Source organism: Pholcus phalangioides, unplaced genomic scaffold (genome assembly GCF_987345545.1).
Source record: "Pholcus phalangioides strain wild (caught in Gottingen) unplaced genomic scaffold, Ppha-v1.0 ptg000043l_1, whole genome shotgun sequence".
NCBI lineage: Eukaryota > Metazoa > Arthropoda > Arachnida > Araneae > Pholcidae > Pholcus > Pholcus phalangioides.
In genome coordinates this window covers 1-25,056 of record NW_028301629.1, presented here as the reverse complement: position 1 = coordinate 25,056, position 25,056 = coordinate 1, and the positions used below count along the sequence as shown (strand labels likewise).

General features: G+C 40.8%; 1 protein-coding gene across 1 annotated transcript in view; it reads left to right on the top strand.

Annotated features, from left to right (window-relative positions):
- LOC149063745 (inactive pancreatic lipase-related protein 1-like) overlaps positions 1 to 24,432 on the top strand; it is a gene marked incomplete at its 3' end in the record, with an annotated part of 38,842 nt that extends 14,410 nt beyond the window's left edge. Inside the window, 4 exon segments of the mRNA XM_089255613.1 lie at positions 22,127 to 22,725; positions 23,526 to 23,757; positions 23,870 to 24,094; positions 24,196 to 24,432. Of these exon segments, the coding sequence (XP_089111739.1) occupies positions 22,127 to 22,725; positions 23,526 to 23,757; positions 23,870 to 24,094; positions 24,196 to 24,432 (1,293 nt within the window).
- Between the last annotated feature and the right edge of the window lie 624 nt (positions 24,433 to 25,056).

Sequence of the window (25,056 nt, the reverse complement as noted above, 5' to 3'; positions counted from 1 at the left end):
TTTCACACTTTAATATTGTGGTGCCTACAAACTTCAATATTCCCATCTCCTTGACAGGAAGAGAGACGGGGACAGAGAATATAGGACTACTATTATAAATTACTGGATAATATATTCTTATCGGGAATAATAATTATTCTCAAGTTATTTATCGAGATTATTTATTATAATACATGTTATTACATATATTCTTGATAATACTCTCTGGAAAGAGTTCGGTAACTGAAGAATATTCTCATTGAGGAGAATATTCGAGAATATTCTCTGGAAGGACTATTATTAATAACTTCAGAATAATTCTTATCATTTTCTATAAAAATATTCCCCAGTAATTTATGAAAGTAGTCCTTCCAGAGAATATTCTCCAAAAGATTATTCTCGAGAATTTTACATCTCCAAGTTAGTGTAGTAAAAGTTGGAAGGAATGGTCAAAATATTCATGCCATATCAAAGGGGTCATTCAAGTATTACGTCAGCATCGGGGGGGGGGCGAGGGTGTTTCGGATTTGCTGACTTTTGATGACAAGGGTGGGGGGGGGGTTTCGAAGGTTGCTTACGTCATCAACCACCCCTTTTTGAAGATATGAAATATTCTAAGCTGCTGACGAAATTTTGCTGACAGGGGGAGGGGGGGGGGTCAAAACTGGCTTAAAATCTGCTTACGTAATACTTGAATGGCCCCCAAGCAGTTAAAAGATGCATTCGCCTAGTGTCTGAGGCGTCGGAAAGTGTGTGTGTGTGTGTGTGTGTGTGGAGAAGAGAAGAGACACGGCTTCATATTGAATAGGATAAAATCAAGAAGCCGTATCAAACATTTTAATACCAAAAAGCATTAAAACATTTAGAAATATGTAAATCTTCAAATAAATGGAATCAAAAAGAGATTATATAAATTCACTTTTTATAAGTTTTATTATTTATTGCTTTGATTTTTAAATTTATACTTCATGATTTTAAAATTATTATTATTTACATTATTTACAACCTTTAACACTTGAATACTCTGCAAAATTTATAAACATTTTTCATTAATTTACAATTTTTAGTACATTTTCATAAAAATGTGAATTTTCAACCCGGAAACCGTTTGCAAGTCAATTTTCAATTAATTTTGGGGCACTTGGGCCACCAGAAGATATGAATGGATTTCAATAAAAAAAATTATGCAACATATATGTATCCAATACACAACTTTCCCGCCCCCACGCGAAAAGTAATTTGGAAAAAATTTTTTCCTATACTTTTCCGATCCACCCCTAATGTACAGCATAAGTTATTGTGAATACTACGCAAAGCCGCACTTACGGGTATGCAACAGGAACGGTTGCACCGGGCCCCGCACTTACGGTAATAGTAGACAACTTCTATTTTAATTCAAAATTCTCATCAATTCTAGGATTTATTTCATTGGTGCCGGAATTATATATCGTCCAATTATTTCTCATTTTTAATTCATTAATCCTGAATTTAGATTAGTTCTGAGATCATTAGGCCCTCATTTTGAACAGTTTTGAAAAAAAATTATCTCTTTCATCAATTTAAAATTTTCTCAAGTTCCGAATTTTCACGAATATAAAATTATGACATGTTCGGCCATCTGGTGGCAGTGCCAGCAATTGTGAGCTTTGGCCTGAGTTAGGACCTACCGTCCAGGTACGGTCCCGCTCAGTGCACACGAGCTCCAAGGAGAGATTGAGATATTCGTTGCCTTTTGTAGTCTAGTTAATGTTCCATTCAAACAGAGCTCGTTTTCAAAATGATTTTCGCTTCAATCTCAGCAAACTAAACACGTTTAAAATATTAATGTCTGCACAGAGAAACCCCCCTCTTGGTTTGAAATCAAAACTAGAAGGCAGACGGGGGAATTTCCTATCATATTCACTAACCCGAGAAAACCCATATTCCAAAAGCAGTTCCATTATCTCGCCCCCAGAAACTACAATAACTTAAACCACGATTTAAAAAATGATAAAACCTTTAAGAAATCCATATAAATAACCAATAACGTACAACTTCTATAACTTCAAGTGGAAAATAATTAGCTTCAGAAACCATTTTAAAATTATAATAAAGTTGAAATTTACACGTGATTGGATTGAGTGTGAAAATCACATTTAAGGCTATTTTACTCACTCTGCTTTATGGGGGTGCTTGCCACCAACAAAGATATTTTATATAGTTTGCCCTGGACGGATCGCACTGATCCCTTAGGAGCAACAAAAAGTGGACCATGTAAGTTGTTTGTGTATGCGAGGTCGTCTAAAGAGCATCATGGCGCCCCCCCCCCCGGGCAAGAGTTTTTTCTGAGGCCGTACCAGATAAATTCTAGAAAAATTTTAGATCCAATTTTCGTGAGGACCCTTTATTCTTGAGGTCCCCGGCTAAGCCCATGCGTTAAAACGGCGCTATGTGTATATTCGTATATGTGTCGTACTGTATCTAATTTGTGTTTTTATGTATTGTATATATGTGTGGGTGTGTATGTTAATAAAATTTCAGTTTAAAAAAAAAGGGGGGGGGAAATATTTTCAGAATTAATGAAAATTCATATTCGAAGGGGAAAATAGTTAAACAGTGGAGGGAAATTCGCATTCAAATTGAAAATATTTTCAGAATTAATGGAAATTCATATTCAAGGGAGAACTGAGAGATGAAAATTCATATTCGAAAGGGAAAATAAAATTTCAGAATTGATTAAAATTCATGTTCAAAGTAAAAATGATTTCGGAACTGATGAATATTTACATTCGAAGGGAAAATAACTTCAGAATTAATGTAAATTCGTATTCAAGGGGAAAATATTTCCAGAATTGATGGAAATTCAAATTCAAAGGGAAAATAATTTCAGAACTGATGAAAATTCACATTTTCAAAGGAAAAATAAATCCAGAATTCATGGAAATTCATATTCAAAGGGAAAATAACTTCAGAATTGATGGAAATTCATATTCAAAGGGAAAATAATTTCAGAACTGATGAAAATTCACATTTTCAAAGGGAAAATAACTTCAGAATTAATGTAAATTCGTATTCAAAGGAAAAATAAATCCAGAATTCATGGAAATTCATATTGAAAGGGAAAATAATTTCAGAATTGATGAAAATTCGAATTCAAAGGGAAAATATTCTCAGAATTGATGGAAATTCATATTCAAAGGGAAAATATTCTCAGAATTGATGGAAATTCATATTCAAAGGGAAAATAACTTCAGAATTAATGTAAACATTCGTATTCAAAGGGAAAATATTTTCAGAATTGATGGAAATTCATATTCAAAGGGAAAATAATTTCAGAATTGATGGAAATTCATATTCAAAGGGAAAATAATTTCAGAACTGATGAAAATTCACATTTTCAAAGGAAAAATAAATCCAGAATTCATGAAAATTCATATTCAAAGGGAAAATATTTTCAGAATTGATGAAAATTCGAATTCAAAGGGAAAATAACTTCAGAATTAATGTAAACATCCGTATTCAAAGGGAAAATATTTTCAGAATTGATGAAAATTCGAATTCAAAGGGAAAAAATATTCTCAGAATTGATGGAAATTCATATTCAAAGGAAAAATAATTTCAGAACTGATGAAAATTCACATTTTCAAAGGGAAAAATAACTTCAGAATTAATGTAAATTCGTATTCAAAGGAAAAATAAATCCAGAATTCATGGAAATTCATATTCAAAGGGAAAATAACTTCAGAATTCATGTAAAAATTCGTATTCAAAGGGAAATTAAATCCAGAATTAATGTAAATTCATACTCAAAGGGAAAATATTTTCAGAAATGTTGAATCCTTTCCGTTCGAGGTAGTATACGTTTATGGTTACAGGATAAATAACAGAAAGCGATAGTTTTTTTCTTTGTTGTTTTTATTATTAGCGTGTGTATGTGGGGTGGGGGAGCATTTATCAGCTAGCGAAATTGAAAAATATATTCTTGAAAATAGGTGGAAATTTCTAGAACACACGTTTAGTGGTTTTCACTGCGGCACTTATAATGCGGATCAGGAGAATTTTTTAAAAACCACTTAAAGGGTTCAGAAAACTAAAATTCTCACCAAGGTGCCCCAAGTACCTAACCTCGTTCTCAAAGTCGCCGCGAATGAGTAAGAAAGAAAAAGTATTCATATAATCTCTGGTGTAATGAATAGAAGAATTATTCCATTACGGATTCCATAGTCTGAGGATTGCCGCCTCGAGTGGCAACACTGACCATTCGAGGAGAACAACAGACCCAATTTCGAAAACCGCATTTACATTAACATATAAATTGGAGAGGGGAAAATAGAATCTTAACATTTTCTCAAGGTGTCAATAAATTGCCTTTTTCGTTCGACACTCATTAGTCGGAGCCATCGCATTTCGCGGATCAATGGAAAGGAGCTTACACGGTCCAACGACCAATCATCTTCACTTATTTCAATGTTCAATTTCCATAATAACATTCGTTGGGATTATGAACGATGTTGAAAGGGCAAAATGTTCTCTCTGCCTCCTCGGGAATAATTTCTCTCCGTCTGATTGGTTGAAGTGTAAGTAAGAAGCTAAATGGGTAAAAAAACAAAAAAAAATGGAAGATTCTCATTCTAAAAATATTAAATTGGGCCAACACTTGCGTAGTTCTGCTGCTTCTTCTCTGCCATGTGATGGTTGCAACGCATCTAATTCCGGTTGATGATGATGATGATGGTGTTGACCGGTTGTGGACCTTCTTTTTTCAACTGTTTATGATGGTTGTTCGTTTTTTGGGTCCACACCAGTTCCCCGTGGGCTGTTGACCGGGACATTCCATCTAAATCGAGATCAACTTTCGGAATAATAATAGTAATAAGAGAAAAACCTATTTTTCACTTCGGACGTGAATGGTCGTTCTGACTTTCACCTACATCTTTTTTTTGTTTTTCAACTGTCTTGAAGTCGAAAATCCGGTGTTCTTCGTAGAAGAGACCGATCCCAGGAGCGTGGATTCAGAATCAATAGAAAAGAGTGTTAACGGTGAGATTTTTTTTTTTTTTTTTTTTTTGTGGATTAGATGATACTGAAATGCTACAGGTTTAGTTTCCGTATAGTTCCTTAATGCTAACTTATAATCGAATCGCTAGTTCTTGCGGTCGGAGGTTGCTAATCAATCTCAATGCTTATTTCCATGACTCTATAGCGAAATACTATTTTTCTTTCAAACCGTACACAGCCCTGGTCTATCGCCGCAGAAGCATTCTACAACTGTTTTAATCCGGAAGAGGTGGCTGTGTTGGAAAATAAATTATTATTGGACCATGGGTGGAGATACTGGGGGGGAGGCCAGTGTCGAAGGTGGAGTCGACTGATCTTATATATATATTAATTGACATCGTCGTGCCCCCCCCCCCCCCAGACTTCTAAGTCTATCTCCGACTATGTATGGGACTTAATTAAGCATTTATGTGTTCCAGTTATGGCCAACTATCTTGTTGCAAATTTTGCAACGCCTGTTACTCGCTGCGGTGAGATTTTCTCAAAGGGGAAAACCGGATCGCATTTGTTCCTCGAAGTTGCGAAACCACAGAGAACCAAAGCGATGTACAGTGAAACCTCGCTACAACGATAAAACGACAAATCCCTCTGCAACGATATTATTTTTTTCAAATCTTGTTTGAAATGGCATATAGTCTAATATTAAACACTTCTCCGGACAATAAAATTCTCTACTACGATAAATCCCTCTATAACGATATACGTATATATTTTTTGAAGAAATTTTGGGAAACCGCTACAATAATTGTTTCTTCATATTCCGCTCAAAACGATCTTGAATTTAGTTTTAATTACTGAATCCGGAGGGGGGGGGGGGGAGGAGAGCATCCAATAACATCGGTGTTTTGCACCCCATGAATCACCGAAAATGTTGACGAGGCCGTGGGTATCGCCACTTCCTCTGTAAAGTATAAGGCACACAAAAATGCAATACGGTAAACTTCTTTACGGGGCAATGCATATGAATGAATAACATTAAACTTATGAAGGGATCCTTAACGCATCGCCCGCGGCCCACATTTGGCCCTTGGAGCTTTTTGTCGTGGCCCGCTGGTCATTTTCAGAATGTGGTTGAAAACATTGGAAAACGATTAGTTCTATGATAAATGGAAGGAATAATTCGGAATCAATGAAAGAAATAATCTCATAGCAAATTGATGAAAACTCAAAATTAATTAGAGAAATAATTCCAGAATTGATGAAAAAAATAATTTGAGAACTGATGAAAGAAATAATTCCAGAGCTGATGAAAGAAATAATTTGAGAACTGATGAAAGAAATAATTCCAGAACTGATGAAAGAAATAATTTGAGAACTGATGAAAGAAATAATTTGAGAACTGATGAAAGCAATAATTCCAGAACTGATGAAAGAAATAATTTGAGAATTGATGAAAAAAATAATTCCAGAATGGATGAAAATTCAGAATTACCGAAAGAAATAACTTTTGAATTTTTAAAACAAATAATTGCAGAATTAGTAAAAAAAAATAACATAAATCAATGAGAAAAATAATTTCTCAATTTCTAATAGAAATTATTTCGCAATCAATAAAAGAATAATTGCATAATTATTGAAATAAATGATTTCAAGATATGTTGGGAAGAAAAATAATTACAGAATTACCGAAATAAATAATTACAGAATTAACGAAATAAATAGTTACAGAATTACCGAATAAACAATTACAGAATCGTTCAAAATGATTTCAAATTAATCTCAGAATTAATTAATTTAATCAATAAATAATCAAAAAAATTTTCAGAATTGGTGAAAAAAATTATTTCAGAACTAATCACATTGTAATGAAGACTGACTTGGGTGACTATTGACGGGTTTTTTTCCCGTGTGGAGCTCCTTGCCCTCTTGAGGGTCCCTTCAAACCCCCCCCCCCCATCTAAGAACGAAACTCTTCCTATGTGTAAATTGATTTGTTGAATGAATTTACACTGAACAAAAATTTCTCAAAAAAGCTCGATCTCCGGACACCCAGATTCAGCAAGGATTCTTGTGGGAGTTCTTCTATGCAGGGCCGCTTCAAAACCATGGAAAAAACTTTGTTCTGGGGTCCCGTACCTAGTTAGAAATAACTGCTTATAAATTTACATAATCCCGAAAATCATGGTATCAGATTTCATCACGTAAGGTCTCCTCGGCGGACATGAGTACCCGGACGAGATCTGTGCATTTAGATCAGTGATTTCCAACGTGGGAGTTCCCTGGGTGGGTGCGATGGAATGTTCCAAGGGGGCGGTAGAAGCTACGGGTATAACATACGATCCTATGGGTTAGATTGCGTTGGGGGGCGATGGGAGAAAAAAAATTCTGAAGGAGGGGGCGATGGGAGAAAAAAAATTTGGGAAACTATGATTTAGATAGTCCCAGTTTTATGCAGGGCCATCTAAATAGCAACAGGGATCTCTGGGGCCGTTCAAGAATTACGTCAGTAGATTTTTAGTCATCACGCATTCAGCGTTTTGTGCCCCGCCCCCCAAAGGTCGATTCTGCGTACGCCTCTGATTGGATTGCCTCTTGAGAATATGCATAGAGAGTGTGACCACCACCGCCTAACGCTGCTGTAGTGAACTTTGCTATGTGTGCACGTGCACGGGAATTATTTTTCACATGATTATAGACTGAACACATTACATTTTTATTTTTAAGTTTATTAGCTACTGGTTAAAGTTAAGCATTAATTGAAGGAGTGGTACAGATTGGTGCTGCTAGTTGTGTGGTGTGAAGTACCGAGCATTGAGCTCTCGTCTCCTTCACCAGGGTTTCTCTAAATTCCAGAAACGTTGATCAGTCAATGGCGAGATGGTTGAATCAAAACCACCATTTGAGTAATTTGATGTAATTCCTTTATATTTAGCTATCAATGCCGATTTGATGGAATTATTGCGGATGTGTTTGATCTTGGCTCTAGCCAATGATTACCAACTTTTTTCCGAGTGCAAGGTGGGACCAGACAACGCGAGATCAAGTATCTCAGGGAGGGAGGGAGGGGGGGGGGGGATAGTAAATAAATGCACCAAACGGTTGCTTCTCTTTTAAAACCCACCTACGCACAAAAACCGTTGCGGTCAGAGCTTTCCATCATTCAAGAAGGAAATTGTTTTCACGAGTAGTAGTTTTATTGCTAGTCCCGTAAATCATCGCAGCTTGTTTTCTCGTCCACGTCATAGAAGACCATAGATGGTTCAGAGGTTGGAGTGGTAATCCACCATTCATAAAAAAAAAATATTATTAGCATGAGCGGCAGGGCGAAAGTAGACAATTCTTCTCCCAGAGCACCGCACACCCCTTCGGTGAACCACACTCTCCCGTTTTGAAGAACATGTATTCGCTTATGTACGTGAGTCCAGCAAATTACTCAAGGACAACATACGTAACACGTTGAGTGGACACAAAACAGTTCTGCCGACCCTCGCCCCCCATGAGTGAGATAGGACGTGGAGGGGGGAGCGGTATGCAGAGGTCTACTAGAGAAGGAGGTCTGTAGAAGACATCAGTAAGGGAGGGATGTTAATTCATGTGCCCACGAACAAGGGAAAGGTTTTCTGTCGTTTCTGGCATTCTCAGTCAAGATGCCATGATTTCATATTTTTGGAAGGGCGGTGTTGATTACGTTTAAGCATCATTCACCCCCCCCCCTTCCCGTCATCAAGTTCGACCTTTGATACACAGCAATACTTGAATGGCCCCTCTTACCTGGCTGGAAGTAATGCCGGCATTACACGCCGTAGTTATTTAAAATATAGTAAAAGATTTTATTATTATGACCCACCCCTCGCACGCACTTGAGGCACTCGGATGGGGACCTTCCGTTGAGACGGCACTAGTTCTAGCGGTATATGTACCTCTCTCTAGTGTCATACTTTTCCCTTCATATTTCAAATACAAATACAAATACAACGCCACAACAGGCAAATTGCCCAACGAGGTGGCTGACTTAAGAACATCATGGATCCCCGAGCCATTTTAGTCCCTACCTACCACTGCTACACCACACATGCACCCCCCCCCCGCGGAACCCCCCAACGAATCGGTACATGCGGGAATGTGAGTGTACGTGTAGTGCAACCTGACGTAAAGTTTGTTTCGGTGTAATGCTTGTTATGTGTAGTGCTGTCATCTGCCCCCAGTTTTTCTAACTATGAGTGAAGTGTTATGGTTGAATGATTTATCGTTGTAGGACTGTTGCTCTCTGTGGCGAGACTTTTTAACGGGGAGATCGGCTCGCATTTGCGCCTTGAAGTTGGGAACCACAGAAAACCAACTTCAGCCGACCACCACTGTGGGGTTCGAACCCGGATCCTCGCATCACGAGTCCGGCATTGTAACCACTCGACCACCACAGCGGCATTTTCATTTAGAATCCTTTTATTTCTTTACAACTGGATTTATTTTCGCAACTGTTTGTGGCCCCTCTTAGCAGACTGTTATGGCTCCCCTTTAACTCCATTTTTACCCGTGGGCCCCCTGAAACATCTTGGAACCACAGGGGTGCATAATGTCCAGGTTGAGAAACACTGTTATAGATGGATTTATCGCGGTAAAGATTATCTTTGGATATCAAGGAGTTATAACATCAAATCACACTCACTTCCAAAAGTTAAGCATTCGACGGCTTCTATAACATTATGACACCATTTTAATCTTGCCCCACTAGATTGCACGGTTAGTGGAACGCAAACGCGTGGTACAGTCCCTTCACGTGGAGCCGTCGGCACTCAGTACCAGCAGATATATCTTACCAAGTGATATTGCGACCTTGGAAGTAACAGTTCTGGAAGTCGTTCGTCGATTCTGCTTAGCTACTATAGCTACAATAAACAATTCCCAAGCAAGTCAAACAGCTGACCGGATACATGGGTCCAGTCAACCAGGGTTACCACACCTATCTGATGATCGGTATATTGCTATAGTGCCCGAGCGGAATCCACGAGTGACTTTCACCACTGTTACATACATGGCCCCCCACATGCTGGAGCGGGGCCCCCAGGCTGGAATCTTTTGCGGGCCCCCGTCAGACTTTTCACGGGGCCCCCTTCCGCAGTTAAATTATAGGGTGAAAAAGCAAAAAATGATGAGAACTGTCCCGGGCCCCAGGTCTAGATCCCTGTCAGCCCCCCCCCCCCCTTGTGGGGGCCATGGTTACATACATACATACATTGTTTCAGCATCACTTGGTAAGACAATATTTGCCAGTACTGGGCACCGAAAGCTCCACAAGAAGGGACTACGCGCCCGAGTACCACGCGTTTGTGTTCCATTCACAGTCCAATCCAGAACGACACGGTTAAAGTGGTGTCGTTATGTTATATAAGCCGTCGCGTGCTTAACTTTTGGAAGTGAGTGTATTTAGTGATTATTGAGTGTATTTAGTGATTATTTTTTTTATTTGATTTGTGGGGGGGGGGGAAAAAAAAGTTGTAGTAAATATCTCCCTCCCATTCTCACTGGCAATTCGCGACTTCTTTTGTACAATCAGGTACCGAACCTGCTTTTAGAATCGTAAATATCCGCAGTAAAAAGAAAAAATTTCCGAGAGATTCGCGTGGTTAATTCCCGAACACCATTCCGTGACCATTACCTACCGATCACGAGAGGCAAATCGGACGATTCCCATACGTCGTGGTCCAATCCATCCATTCGCTAGTAGAAAAATCATCTCAAGGGCGAGTCTGACCTCTTTTTTTTCCCTCCTTTTTATTGTGCAAGTATTATATATATATAAAAAAAAGAAGTACACACAGATACAGAAAGACAAGGCGACTTGTTAAGAAAAACAGAGAAAGCTGCACGAATCGAGCTCAATTCAAAAGAGCACGAGCGGGGGAAAAAAAAGAAAAATTACGCTATAAATTGCAAAGAAGGAGGATGAAGAAACGAAAAGAAAACCTCAGAATCAAAAAATCTCCAGGTATTATTATTATTATTTAATATTAACGAATGTGTGTTGGCAGCCCCTTTTTATTTCTTTTTTCCTCTCTCTCATCCTCTATCTGCGGTTCACGTTACTAACAAGGGCACACGCTAATTTCGGGTATAAAAACATTATATATATATATTTCTCTTTTAATAATATTTTATTTTTATTGAAGATGTCACTGGCCTAAATCTTTGGGCCACTGCAACCGGATAGGGCTTTGTGGGTCCCCCCCCCCCCCCAATGACGTCAACATCGAGAAACGCGACGATCGTATGCATCGTCTCCTTCATGCCAGAGACGTGAATGTTCAAAATTTCAAGAACTTGAGAAATTTCGTTTGGATGTTTATATATATATTACTGCCAAAGTGTGAAGTTGGCTACTTCGCGAATTCACGAAGTGGCCAGCCTAGTTGACCCGGACAATGTCCGAAATTCGGGCTTTCGCCGACCCTTGTACATATGTATCACTAAGATAACGCTATTCAGATTCCCTTGATCATTAGGGTTGCCATAACTAACAGTAATAATGATGGTTAGCTTTGGCTAATTATACATGGCCATAATTATCACACAAAAAATACGCCAACGCGACGACGACCCCGCATCATAGGGGATCGATATATATATATATATATATATATAGGGCGGGCGAAAAGCTCGAATTTCGGATATTTGGGCTGGCCACTTCACGAAGGGGCCAGACTGACATGACAAGAATGACATATACACTATGTTTCCAAAAGTCTGTGTCCTTTGTGGAGTTTAGACATTTTCTCGAATTTGTAGAAAAATACTGATAATTCTGGAATTTCGGTCAAGTGAACCCTATGGGAAGGAACTCATTATTTCCAGTGAAAATTTAGTCACGAGTGATTCTTAAAGGACCGACAAAAAATTAAATAAGAAGAAAAGCTTATTAATCAACCCTTTCTGATAAAAAACCGCAAATGATTTGTAACTTTCACAAAATATTGTACTACCATTGCGCAATACTTGTGCGCATTCTCGTGGGAATACAATAGAACCTCTCGATAGCGGATACCCATGGGATCAAAAAATTTTGTCCGCTGATGGGGGGGGGGGGAGAGTCCGCTGATGGAACCTCGTTTATACGACTTTCGCATTTTTACGACATTTGGCTTCGGTCGAAATCGGTTACTATATACATTTTAACATTAAAATGTACATGTGTTGTTACACACTGTAAAAGTGATACACCGGTGGTTATGCATAATCTCCAATCCTCTCGATAAAGGCAGTTTGATCAAGTTTCACTACATTTATCACTTTTACGGGCGATATTACGCATAATTCCCAAATAAAGTTCGAAAGTGTGATAAATATGGAAAAATTTATAACCTTTCTTCTCTTCACTGAAGCAATTAATTATCTTTACCTGTACATGATGCTTGCATTACACATATTATGCAATAAAAATGAAATTAAAATAAGTGTGAAGATAAGAACAGTCTCATGATAACATTATCAGTCTTAAACTGCTGGCTTTCTTCACTCGTTATGAACAAACAACAGACCAACATTAACATTCGAGTTCACTATTCAATAAATTAAATAATTAATTGAATACGTATAAACATAATCTCAGCTGAATATGATAAATTCTTGGTGTTTGACCAAAAATTTACAAATCAACGTTTGGAAAAAATTACGGTTTACCTCACTTTACTGTCCGCTAACGGGGAGTGAAATACATTAACGCCCTATTCCACGAGACCGGGATTAGAAAGGTGTCCATGGGCGGAGATACGGGGGGAGGGCGTCAAGGGTGGAGTCGACTGATCTAATGTATATATGCATATATGAGAATTGTCATCATCATCATCTTGCCCCCCCCCCCAGACTTCCAAGTCTATCTCCGCCTATGAAGGTGTCCGTTAACGGGGAGTGTTCGTTTGGGGAGGTTCCACTGTAGCAAGTATATTCACAAAGACATAAATGCTTTATATAAAAATTCTAATTTCCATTACATGTTATTTTGCTTATAACATGCTGAGTCTTCAACCAATTTTTATGAAATCAGCAGAAAATATTGGCACTGCATATGAGACACCCTGTGTAGGAATTTAGAATATGTGACAATTTCTTCTTCAATGACATATGAGCATTTTTAGTGGATGATGATTTTTTTTTTTTATCTTTCGCGCATGCGCAGAAATATCTATTTTATTTTCTCATAATTTGGTTGCCTGATATGCAGTGCAACTTATATAAAAAATTCCAGTTGAATGTCGTGAAAATTCAGGAAGGTATACGCGCGATTTCGAGGCTGTAATTCAGGTTACCGGCTGAGAGGACCTGGATGATGAGGGATTTTACACAAATTGGTATTTTAATTATTTCATGTTATTTGATTATTTCAAAAGTAAGCCCGCAGTTTTATGCGAATGAGCGAAGATATGTGCCTGATGCTATGCAAGAGGAAATGATTGAACATAACACACGTGTATGACGTCAGATGAAGGAACAGAATGAAAAATAGGGGGTGGGGTTACGTTTATTACATTCACGTTTCTGGCCAGCAATTATCTTGAACCCATCCTTGGTGTGTTGAGACACCAAAATGCGATGATCGCACTACATACCCTCCCTATCTAGCCTACACCATCTACAGGTGCAAGCGTATTTTAAAGCCATGACTTTTGCGTAGATTTATTAAGTTTGCTTCCATTTTTCAAAGCTCTCACCAAAAGGGCAAATTAAAAAGTCAAAGGTGCACGAATACAGCCATGGCAACGGTGGGATCGCGCCTTTCCGGTCACTATTTCTACAAAAACATTGTACGTCTCATTAAATTCGATTTATTTTGTTTATTAAATGCTATAAATTCAGTATTCGAATTTATGTCACTATTTTTTAGATGTTTAACTCACACACATACGAGAATCAAAACCCCAGGATCATTGACATGCCCTCCATTTTCCCCCAAGGAAAACCGAAAAGGAAGAAATGAGTTGCCATATTAAAAAAAAAAGGAATCTTATCAGGGCCAATTCGCAAATTGCCATAACATATTTATATACATATCCCTAATTTTTTAAATATTATATACAATGGGCGGTATTGACCGACCGACATGGTTTAAACTAGTGTTTCTGAACCTTTTTCAGCTCATGGCCCCCTATGGTTCACATTTTTTCTCGTGGCCCTCTGCCCTATCCACGGCCTACCTCTACCATCATCCAAGAGTGAGATACTTTCTATTTTTTATTATGAATGAAATTTTAATAAATCAGATCAATCTCTGGAATCCTGGCTAGGCACGGATTCAAATGGTGGATTATCATCTCTCCCAGGAGTCAAACTATGGTAAAAAACGGTCTGTGTAAATTACGGGAACGATCCAACGTACCTGCACGATAAATCAACCCTCCCAACACATCAACCGTTGCTCTGGTGGCCCTCCCATACTTATCTGGAAAGAACAGCTTACGTATGAAAATAATAGTACCAGATCCCATACAGTGCAGTCCCTTCCCTCCATTATAGACCCAGGTCATGCCTACAAGGGTTAAGATGCCCATGGCTCTATGGATGGATCTGATGGATTCTGAAAGTAGTAATATTATTCAACCATGTTTCACTTTTAAAGCTTCTCTTCACAGCTCTCTATGACTCCCTCGACCACCTGTCGTGAGTCACCTTTCTTCTGATTTTCTCCCGTGGCTCCCCCCCCCCTAGAATATCCCAGGACCGCAAGGGGTCATAGGCCCCAGGTTGAGAACCACTGGTTTAAACTATAGTCCCAATCTTTTGATGAGAGATCGACACGGATTGGTTAAATTCAGGTTTTAAACCAATCTAAGTTGATCTCTTATCCGAAAATTGTGACTACACTTTAAACCATGTCGGTGAATACGGCCCAATATCTTGCTATTAATTGATAATAATAATCATAATAAAATAATTTATATACATATATTTACTTAAGTACCCATATCAATTACATATTTAGTGCAATCATATAGCTTTTTAAAGAATATCTTTCTACAACTAATAATCTTCCACAACTTGTGGGCCTCTACTACATTTTATACAAACAATTACACTGTTTTATCCCCCCCCCCTTTTACGGGAAGCAATTATTATTTATAATATGTGTAATTTGTGTATTAAAGGCCAGGAAGATTTGGCCCAGACGAAAGTTTGCTGACAAGAGGGGTGAGGAGGCTGACTTTTGCTGACAAGGGTGGGGGGGGGGGGGGTAAAAAATTGCTAAAAATCTGCTGACGTAACACTTGAACGGCCCCCGAGAGTCAATTACAGTCGAACTCCGATTTAACGAATGGGATAAAACCGAAACTTTTCTTCGTTAAACTCAGAAAAATTGTTACATCAGAGTAGCGATTAAATGTATACAGAAACTTTTAAAAAAATTTGGGGAATCGGGGAATTCGTTAAATCTGATTTCGTTATATCGAGGTCCGACGGTATATCGGGCTCCGATTGGAGAATTCGTTAAATAGGAGTTTGTTATATTGGGGTCCTATTGTATACGTGAAAAAATTTTAAAAATTTATTTAAAGGATTTGTTAAATGACAGTTCATTATATCGAGGTCCGATTTCAAAATTCATCAAACACGAGTTATGAGCTATTTCAGGGATGTTCAGAAAAATTCGTTAAATAACAGTTCATTAAATCCGGTTCGGACTCCTGTCATCTAAATAATAAATTTTATTACGGCAATGAGAGCGATAAAACATATTTACAGATACGAAATAGCAATTACGCATAATAACCGGCAAATGTGATAAATTTAGCACGATTATTATGTTTCCATCGACGCTTGGGGGGGGGGTCATTATAAAAGTGATAATTAAAAAAAAAATGATAATTTTTCAGTATTTATCAAATTCAACAACGACGCGTGGGTATTTCACATAACCGCAGGTAAAAGTGATAAAACTTCATAGAAATTTATCAAACCAAAATATGGTCAGCGATTATGCATAATAACCGAGATTTATCACATTTTCACCGTAAAAGATATACCAAACACATAAAAATAGAAATCGGGCCATCCTCCCGCACATCAATTCGATTCTGGCCTTTTTTTTTACACATAATACGAAACCAATTTCTGAATGCGCTAATTACACTGATGAATGACTCGCATATTGGATAGATACGCATACATTAAGATTAATGTTTATTCATTCCTCATTTGGATTCAAGAGGTCGCTTGCTTCTCTTTTCTTTTTTGTGTGGTGTCGGATTTCCTCCGAAAAGGTCAAAACATGCTCAACCGGCTACGCGTGTTCATCATCTCAATCGATAATTTCTCTGGAACGGGGACCGGATCTCAAATGGGTGCATATTGATGCGTACGTAGTCCGTCGGAGGCCGATTCCCATTTCCAACAGAAAAAATAAATAACCCGTTACTAGTTCTGTATATCAATCACGGTTCATGCTCAATTGCATAATTACCGAAACGAGATATATCACTCGTTTAATTACGGGGTAATCGTTATCATATCTGGGACGGAACCCCCGTAAATAGGAAATAGACAAAACCGTTATTTCTTCCCCTCGGGTGAGTGTGTGTGCGTGTGTATCGATTTTGGGGCTTTCCAACTAAACGGACTGATAACAATCCCACCATTTAAAATCCCCAAGACACAATCAGGGACCGGCCTTCAAAACCACTGGTTCCCGACCTACGACAGGGCGTACTCCTCGAGAGGCCATTCAAGGGCACACAGACCGTAATTAAATAAATAAAAAGTACGTAACATTTAGTTCAGGGCTGCAGGGCAGGCGCGGATCTAGGGGCGACGTGTTAGAAGGGAGCGGCGATTTCTTGTGTAGGTTCATTGAATCGGCCCCCGATTTACGGGACAATTTCTTTTCTTATTTTAGATCTCGGGAGAAAGGAAATTGTCCTATCGCATCCCCCCCCTCCCTCGGATACACGCATGAACCGAGGCAGACATCTTCAGCTGCGAATAAAGCCTAGGCAGATATTTTCAACTACGAATGCAACTGAGGCAGACACCTTCAGATAGGAGGAATGAGGTGGAGGCAGACATCTTCCGCTAGGAATGGAGCAGTGGTAAGCAACTTCAGCTGCAAATGAAGCAGAGGCAGACACCTTCAGCTGCAAATGAAGCAGAGGCAGACACCTTCAGCTAGGAATGAGGTGGAGCCAGACGCCTTCAGCTGCGAATGGGGCAGTGGCGAGCAACTTCAGCTGCAAATGAAGCAGAGGCAGACACTTTTAGCTACAAATAAAGCCGAGACACACACCTTTAGCTACAAATAAAGCCGAGGCAGCTACCTCCAGCTTCAAATGGTGCTGAGACGGATATATTCAGCTTCGAATTGAGTGGAGGCTGACATCATTGGCTGTGAATGAAGCCGAGGCAGACATCTTAAGCTTCGAATGAGGGGCTGAGGCAGATATATTCGGCTTAGAATTGAGTAGAGGCTGAAACCATCGGCTGTGAATGAAGCCGAGGCAGGCACCATCAACTGCGATCATTTGTGTCGCACCACGGCCATTTTCTGCACACGAGAACTAATTAGACCGGGACCTACAGTTTATTGTCGAAGCAGAGGCAGACACCTTCAGCTAGGAATGAGGTGGAGGCAGACACCTTCAGCTAGGAATGAGGTGGAGCCAGACGCCTTCAGCTGCGAATGGGGCAGTGGCGAGCAACTTCAGCTGCAAATGAAGCAGAGGCAGACACTTTTAGCTACAAATAAAGCCGAGACACACACCTTTAGCTACAAATAAAGCCGAGGCAGCTACCTCCAGCTTCAAATGGTGCTGAGACGGATATATTCAGCTTCGAATTGAGTGGAGGCTGACATCATTGGCTGTGAATGAAGCCGAGGCAGGCACCATCAACTGCGATCATTTGTGTCGCACCACGGCCATTTTCTGCACACGAGAACTAATTAGACCGGGACCTACAGTTTATTGCCGATTCCGAACACACTCACAGAGAGGTTGGTGCGCTAACCTCTGGGTGTGGGAATCCCTGCTGTAGCAATCTCTTTCTGTGATCATGTCGCCGTTTCTGTTGTACACTTGCGTCGGGAAAATTTCTGACAAGGACGAACCCCGGGTATCGACACCTCTAAACATCCTTTGGTACTTAAGGCGAGTATCTTATCGAACTAGGCTACCGCGCCCAGATGCGAATGTAGTGGACGCAGACATCATTATCTGCGAATGCAATGGAGACGGACACAATTGGGTGCGTTGAATCAATCCCGTATTTCGCAGGACAATTTTTTCCCTCCACATTTTATGGCTCTTGGGATGGGCGATGGCGCCCCTCTAGACCCAAGCACGGGCCAAGAGAAATCGAGAGTATACAATCTCCCTACACATTCCCAGCAGTATTTGAAGCATCAAAGTGTTTTTTCAGTTCAAGTTACGACAGTCCTCTTGGAAACCCTTCTGGCAGGTGATGGGCCCTGCTGCTCCCCCAGATGTTTACGCCACCGATTTGTTTACATTCCAACGCGACGTTAAGCGACCGGCATCTACTGTCGGCCCCCTCCCAAATCATAACAACCACGGTTTCATAAAACTGGCTATATGTATGCAACAACAGAAATGTTTAAAACCGTGGTTTGCTTGGCGTTCCCAGATAAGCTTATCGGAGAGAAGTGACACTTTAATTACAAACACACCAAGGAAGCTCCGTGTTCTTCTGTCGTTGCATAAGAGACTGGTTCTTATACGGAAAAAAAAAGAGCAGGTTTTTGGTTGCTATTGAATAAAGAGTGTTTTGGCAGCGCGACCTGCTGAACTCGGGCAGAGGCAGGGTACGTTCACCAGCTGCCGTTGCCCGACCGTGAAAATAAACAATCGCTGGTGTTCTTCCACCTTCTTGTTTTATTTTCCTCTATAATGTTATGTTTTCGATGCCGACGCGTGACTACAGCGCTTTCACACGCACAAACACACACGCAAAAAGCGCCCTCTAATACCGTTGCTGCACTTAAGAAAGAAAAAGGTCTTCTATAGAAATTAGGGTGAAGTTAATTATTTCTGGAGGGCGGTATATGAGATACGGTTGAGGCTTTTTCTTGAGCGGGCAGTGCCCGTCCGCTTTCATTTTTTTTTTGTTAATGTGTATTGTGAGTTTCGCACGGATGATGAAATTATTTTTAGTCACAAGTTGAATGGTTGGATCGCAGGATAAATGAATCCACACCTTCAGCAATTTTAGCAGTAATTAGCAAATTGCATTTAAAGCAAATGAATTGAAATTTTTTGCAAAAAAAAATATAGTCATGTACCTTATTCAGGATTGCAATTTGTTGCGTTTTCTTCGATGATGTAGAATGAACCAAAAGTACGAAAGTATAATTTTATTCAAACCCATATGGATATTACAAATATTAATTACAATGAAAGAATAATTTTATCAACTCTGCCTGCGGACCACCTATGCTATCGACGCATGGACCAGCTCTGATCCGCGGACCATAGGTTGGGAAACGCTGCTATAGACGATGGTTCCAGGTCCTGCCCAAAATTTAAAGACAAGTTTTTTTAAAACACCGAGTAACGCTATAAAAAAGGCAAAGAACTGACTGAAGGCAGCTTAAAAATCGAACGAACAACTAAATGGAGAGATGAGATGAGATATTGAAGATCTTTGTTATTTTAGGCTAAGGGATCATTCAAGTATTACGTCAGCATCGGGGGGGGGGGTTCGGATTTGCTGACAGGGGGGGAGGGGGGTTTGAAGGTTGCTTACGTCATCAACCACCCCTTTTTGAAGATATGAAATATTCTAAGCTGCTGACGAAATTTTGCTGTCCGGGGGGGGGGGGGTGGTGTCAAAAAGGGCTGAAAATCTGCTTAAGTAATACTTGAATGGCCCCTAATGTAAGCACACTCACAACCAACACCAGCTTCAGGCCGTGCACATATAGTGAGGCGACCGAGAGGTACGGGAGTGCGTAATAGAGACTAGCGACGATGATTGACTACACCGCACACACTCGAGAAACGAAGCGAAAAAAAGAAAGAGGCCATTCGACGAGGTGCGGGAGTTGAACAAGCATGTTTGTTTTCACCTCGATCTGCTGATTTTCTCTATCTGCTTATTGGTCTGTTTTACCTTTCTTTCTCTTTCTCTCTTCTGCGGAGGGATTATCATCATCATAATTTTCTCTATCCGTGCTCCTCTTTTATCACGTGCGCATATCTCTACGCTTTTTTTTTTCTTTCTAGTCGCAATTCGTACCTCTTTGCTCCACTATGAGCACGCAGCCTTAGTTTACTGGAGCTTGTATTGACACAACCCAATCCGAATTCTTAGGTGCCCTATCCATTGATGATTTGGCCAGCACATTTCTATGTCTGATACATGTAGATTGGAAAGATAAGCTCCTAGAATAACCAGACTATTTCAGTTTGATGCTCGGAGTCTTGGAATGAAAGAAAGCATGCTCTGAAAAAGCAAAGGCTCTCCCATTTTCTTTCTTTCTTTCTTTTTCCAATGCATTTTCTATCAGCTGAATCTTTTATTTTACATGAAATTGCTCAAAAACTTTTAGATAGACAAGTGTGGGCAACATCGATTCAGCTTACGATGCGGCTGTTTTACGTCATATCAACGCATCCAACTATGCATCCATATCAAGGAATCCGTATTCGTTAGTTGAGGCAGAAAAATCACGAATAAAATGTTCGTAAGCCGATGAGTATCACCGTACTGTACGATGATGCCTCGGCTAACGAAGATTCTTCTTCGTGATTTTTCTGCCTCGGCTAACGAATATTCTCGTTGATATGGATGCACGTGCTAACATTAAAACCGCCTCGTCTTGAGCTGAGTTTTAGCGCCAATCATCAGCAGTACCTGTCACTCGAGCCCACCTCGGAATCTTTTTTCCCAAGTACAGTCAAACCTCGTTAATGAGTCACTTTTGGGAGAGCAAAAATATGACTTGATAAGCGGAGTGACTCGTTAAACGGAGTAAGCCATAGCTGTGCCAATTCCTGGTTGAGGATAATTGAGACTTCCAAAAAGTGATCCGGTAAGCGGAGTGACGTGTTAACCGGGTGACGCACTAACGAGGTTTGACTGTATACCTACACTCTTCTCTTTCTGAAATTCTTTAAACCAGTGGTTCTCAAACAGTGCGCCTCCAACCTTTGTCAGGATCGCCGACCATGACAAATATTTTTCGAAAATATGTTTTGTTAAACAGCTCTGGGGAGCCGGGGAGCTCGCGGATAACCATTGAATAGGAAAAATGGGGGGGGGGGCACAGGGGGATGGGGGGAAGAGTTCGAGAACCCCCCCGCTTTAAACCATTTCATGTAAAATGAAAGGTTCAGGTAGAATAAAAAATGCATTGAACAAAAGAGAGCGTATGTTTTCAGAGCACGCGTCCTTCGTTCTCGTACCCCCTCTCCCCCTCCCGTAGGGATGTGACCGCAGGGAGCCAAACCATTTCTTAGTTATTGGTTGATAATGAGAATAGATTCACTTGGAAACGAAACATAAAATTTGCGTCGCAGTCAGCCGCTGCATTTAGGGGCCGTTCAAGTATTACGTAAGCAAATTTTTAGCCATTTTTGACCCCCCCCCCCCCCCGTCAGCAAAATTTCGTCATCAGCTCTGCCCCTCTGAATCCTGGTATATATGCAACGATCTCCTCCAACAAAACAAAATTATGTGTATAGCGATTGTTGTGCATTAAAAGGTGACGTGTGACTATTAAGCGGGGAAAAGTCGTTGAAATTACCATTTTTAACGGGGAACTTTAACATTGTCTATGTGGAGGAAATTGACGCTAGATTTTATCCGTTTAGGGATCATTCAAGTATTACGTCAGCATCGAGGGGGGGGGGGGTTCGGATTTGCTGACTTTTGATGACAAGTGGGGGAGGGTGGCTTGAAGGTTACTCACGTCATCAACCATCCTTTGTTGAAGATATGAAATATTCCAAGCTGTTGACGAAATTTTGGTGACGGGAGGGGGGGGGGGGTCAGTGTTTTACTCACAAGGGGAGGAAGTTGTCAAAAATGGCTGAAAGTCTGCTCACGTAATACTTGAATGGCTCCTTATGCGGGGTACCCGTTTATCCGATTAAGCGCGACCGACTTCATCCATTCGTGTCTCCAGTAAAATTCAATTCAAATTTTGACAAAATTATTATTTTCCCCCGATCAGGTTTATTTCTCAATACGTTCGCCGTGAAAGTCACGACGACGACGACCAAGAGCTTCATCGATCATCAGACAAACGTGCCACCATCGCCGCCGCCACAACCGTCATCGTCGCCCTCACCGACGTCGTCGTCGTCATCGATAAATCAGCCATCATCATCAACAACAACCACCACCACCACCGCGTTCTACCGGAGGCCACAGACCGGTCTCGAGGAACCCAGCGACTTCGAAGTGTGGTCGGCCATCGTCACTTCGATGGCCAGGTGGGAAGAGATGAGGAAACGGAAGGTCCACAAGTCGCACGTCCGGAAGAGGGCCGAGGAAGTGGTCTGCTACCGCGGGTTCGGTTGCTTCCGGGACGAGGGCGCCTTCGACTACCTGGACACGCTACCGGCAGCACCGGAGGCAATCGGAACCAAATTCGTCCTCTACACCAGGAAGAACCCCATGGACGGCGACGTCCTTTGGTACGACAACAGCTCCACTCTATACTTCTCGCATTTCAACGGCAGCAACCCGGTGAAGGTCATCATCCACGGCTTCGGAAGCAGCGGGAGAAGAGCCTGGGTCCTCCAGATGACCGAAGCTCTACTCTATATGGTAGGTGTCATGCATCATTATATTTTTAATACAGGAAAAAGTGACCTGGTACTATAATTGATTGATATGCAATTCGGCGTTAACATACTCTACAGTTCAAGGAAACCATAGAAAAGTGCCACTTAAATTTTCTCACCCGTGGGCCCCGTCAAAGCCGTCTTAACACATAAGCTTCACACGGGCACTCCCTGGGGGGCCTCCTAGTCATGAGATTTGGTACATACACTATGATTTTCGAAATTAAGTGTGTAAGTAGTTAAACAGGTAGTTTAGTCAGATAGGCGTTCGAATCCTAGAAAACACATTTCCCGGGGGCTCATGATTCTTTGAAGACGGCTCTGCCCCCTATCTTAAGCAGCGCCCCCCCCTCTCCCTTTAGGAGTGAGGCCCTTTCAATTAATAATTTGATATTGTCCAGCAAATTTATAGTGAAGAAAACGCTTTTTTTTTAAATCATAGTAGGTAGGCCCTATAAGATGTCATCATGTAGGCCTCTTATAGACACGATGTTACTTGGGATGTGGCTAGATTAGATAGGCCTAATGTTTAGAAAATGACTCTAGTTCTCTTGGTGGTTCTGCCGAATTCTTAAAGTAGCCCCATTTTTGCCCGACCATATTTCACTTGAGAAAGCTTTAGTTTTTTCATATATAAATCTTTTTGTAACAGGTCATTGTGGTCCCCTTAACCCCCTGTTATGGCTACCTTTCCGCTTGATTTTTATAGGTGGTCCCTTCAAATATTTCAGTACCATTTGCCATAGATCTCGATTGAAGCTCTCTTATACTTTCTGTTTCTAGGACGACGTCAACGTCATCGTAGTTGACTGGGAGAAAGGCTCAGCATTGCCGAACTACGTGCAGGCAGCGGCCAACACCCAGCTCGTCGGGAAGCAGACCGCGGCTCTGATCAAGATGATAAACTACGAGAGGGGAACCACTAACCAGGACTTCCACATGATCGGGTTCTCGTTGGGGGCTCACGTTGCCGGTTTCGCCGGCACGGAATGCGCCAACATCAGCAGGATCACAGGTAATGGAACTTATGAAGAAAAAAAAATGGCTTCACTTTGTAGGAAAAGCCAAAAAATGATTTTGAAATATTCGTGATACCGTATTTTACCCAATCGTTTTATATCCCAAAGGTCTGGACCCGGCTTCACCACTCTTCGAAGGTTACGACACCAAGTTCCGATTGGACCCGACGGATGCGGATTTCGTCGACGTCATACACTCGAACGGCAACAGTTTCCTCAAAGGCGGGCTGGGCATGTACGAGGCCCTGGGCCACGTCGATTTCTATCCGAATGGTGGCAGAGTCCAAATAGGGTGCAATAACGTCTTCATCGGCGCTTTCACCGACATAATATGTAAGTGGGTGCTTGTGCGGGGACGTGTAATGGTGTAACCCAATGGCCCAGGAAATTAATGAGCATTAATATAATCCGTTTCATTCTTACCTTTGATACAGATGGCAAGTGGCAAAGTCTATGCAACCACCGGAGGGCCTTCCGATTCTTCATCGATTCAATCTTCCCGAGCTGCACGTTCAAGGCGTTCCCTTGCGACAACTACGACAGTTTCCTTCAGGGAAAATGCTTCAACTGCCCGGGACAAACGTGCGCCAACATGGGATACTATGCCGACAAGACGAAGACGGCGAGGGGTAAACATTACCTCGTGACGAGGGACAATGAACCTTTTTGCGGTAATAGTCTTTCATTAACTTTTAACCCCCCCACCCCTCACTTTTTTCAATTCTATATCCAATACCAGAACCCCCCCCCCCCAAAGTCCACGTGGAGAGAAGGCTTAGCAGGGGCTTCAGCCTGGAGACAAGGAATGAATTTATTTTATTTTTCTGCATTCCCATACTATTTTATAGACATCTTACATCGCAGCTGAAAAAAATGCAGCTGAGAGAGAAGTAACAAATCGTGTGTTAACCCTTAAACCGGCAATGACAGTATATCTGATATCTCGTCTCCATAAAAACCCTCTTATTTCGACAATGACGAGCCCAGAGATCTCTGTAAAAGCAGGCGTTTTTCGCCAACATGTGTTCTCCACTCCCTTCCAACCTATCAGATCAAATGCTAGTGGGCGGAGTCAGTTTTTGTTCCAAGTTTCATAACAGAAGAGAGAGAATAGTTTTTAGCATTTCATAAAACACATACAATGCTGCTCCCTTGCACTTTACCTTCATACTGGCCCCCCGCGGGCCTATTCAGAAGGCAGCTAATGTCTGCAAACGGATAGGTACTGCCAGAAATCGTAATCGTAGAACAGTTTTTTCTTCCATTCCGCTTCGGGGTAGTACAAAAAAAAATGC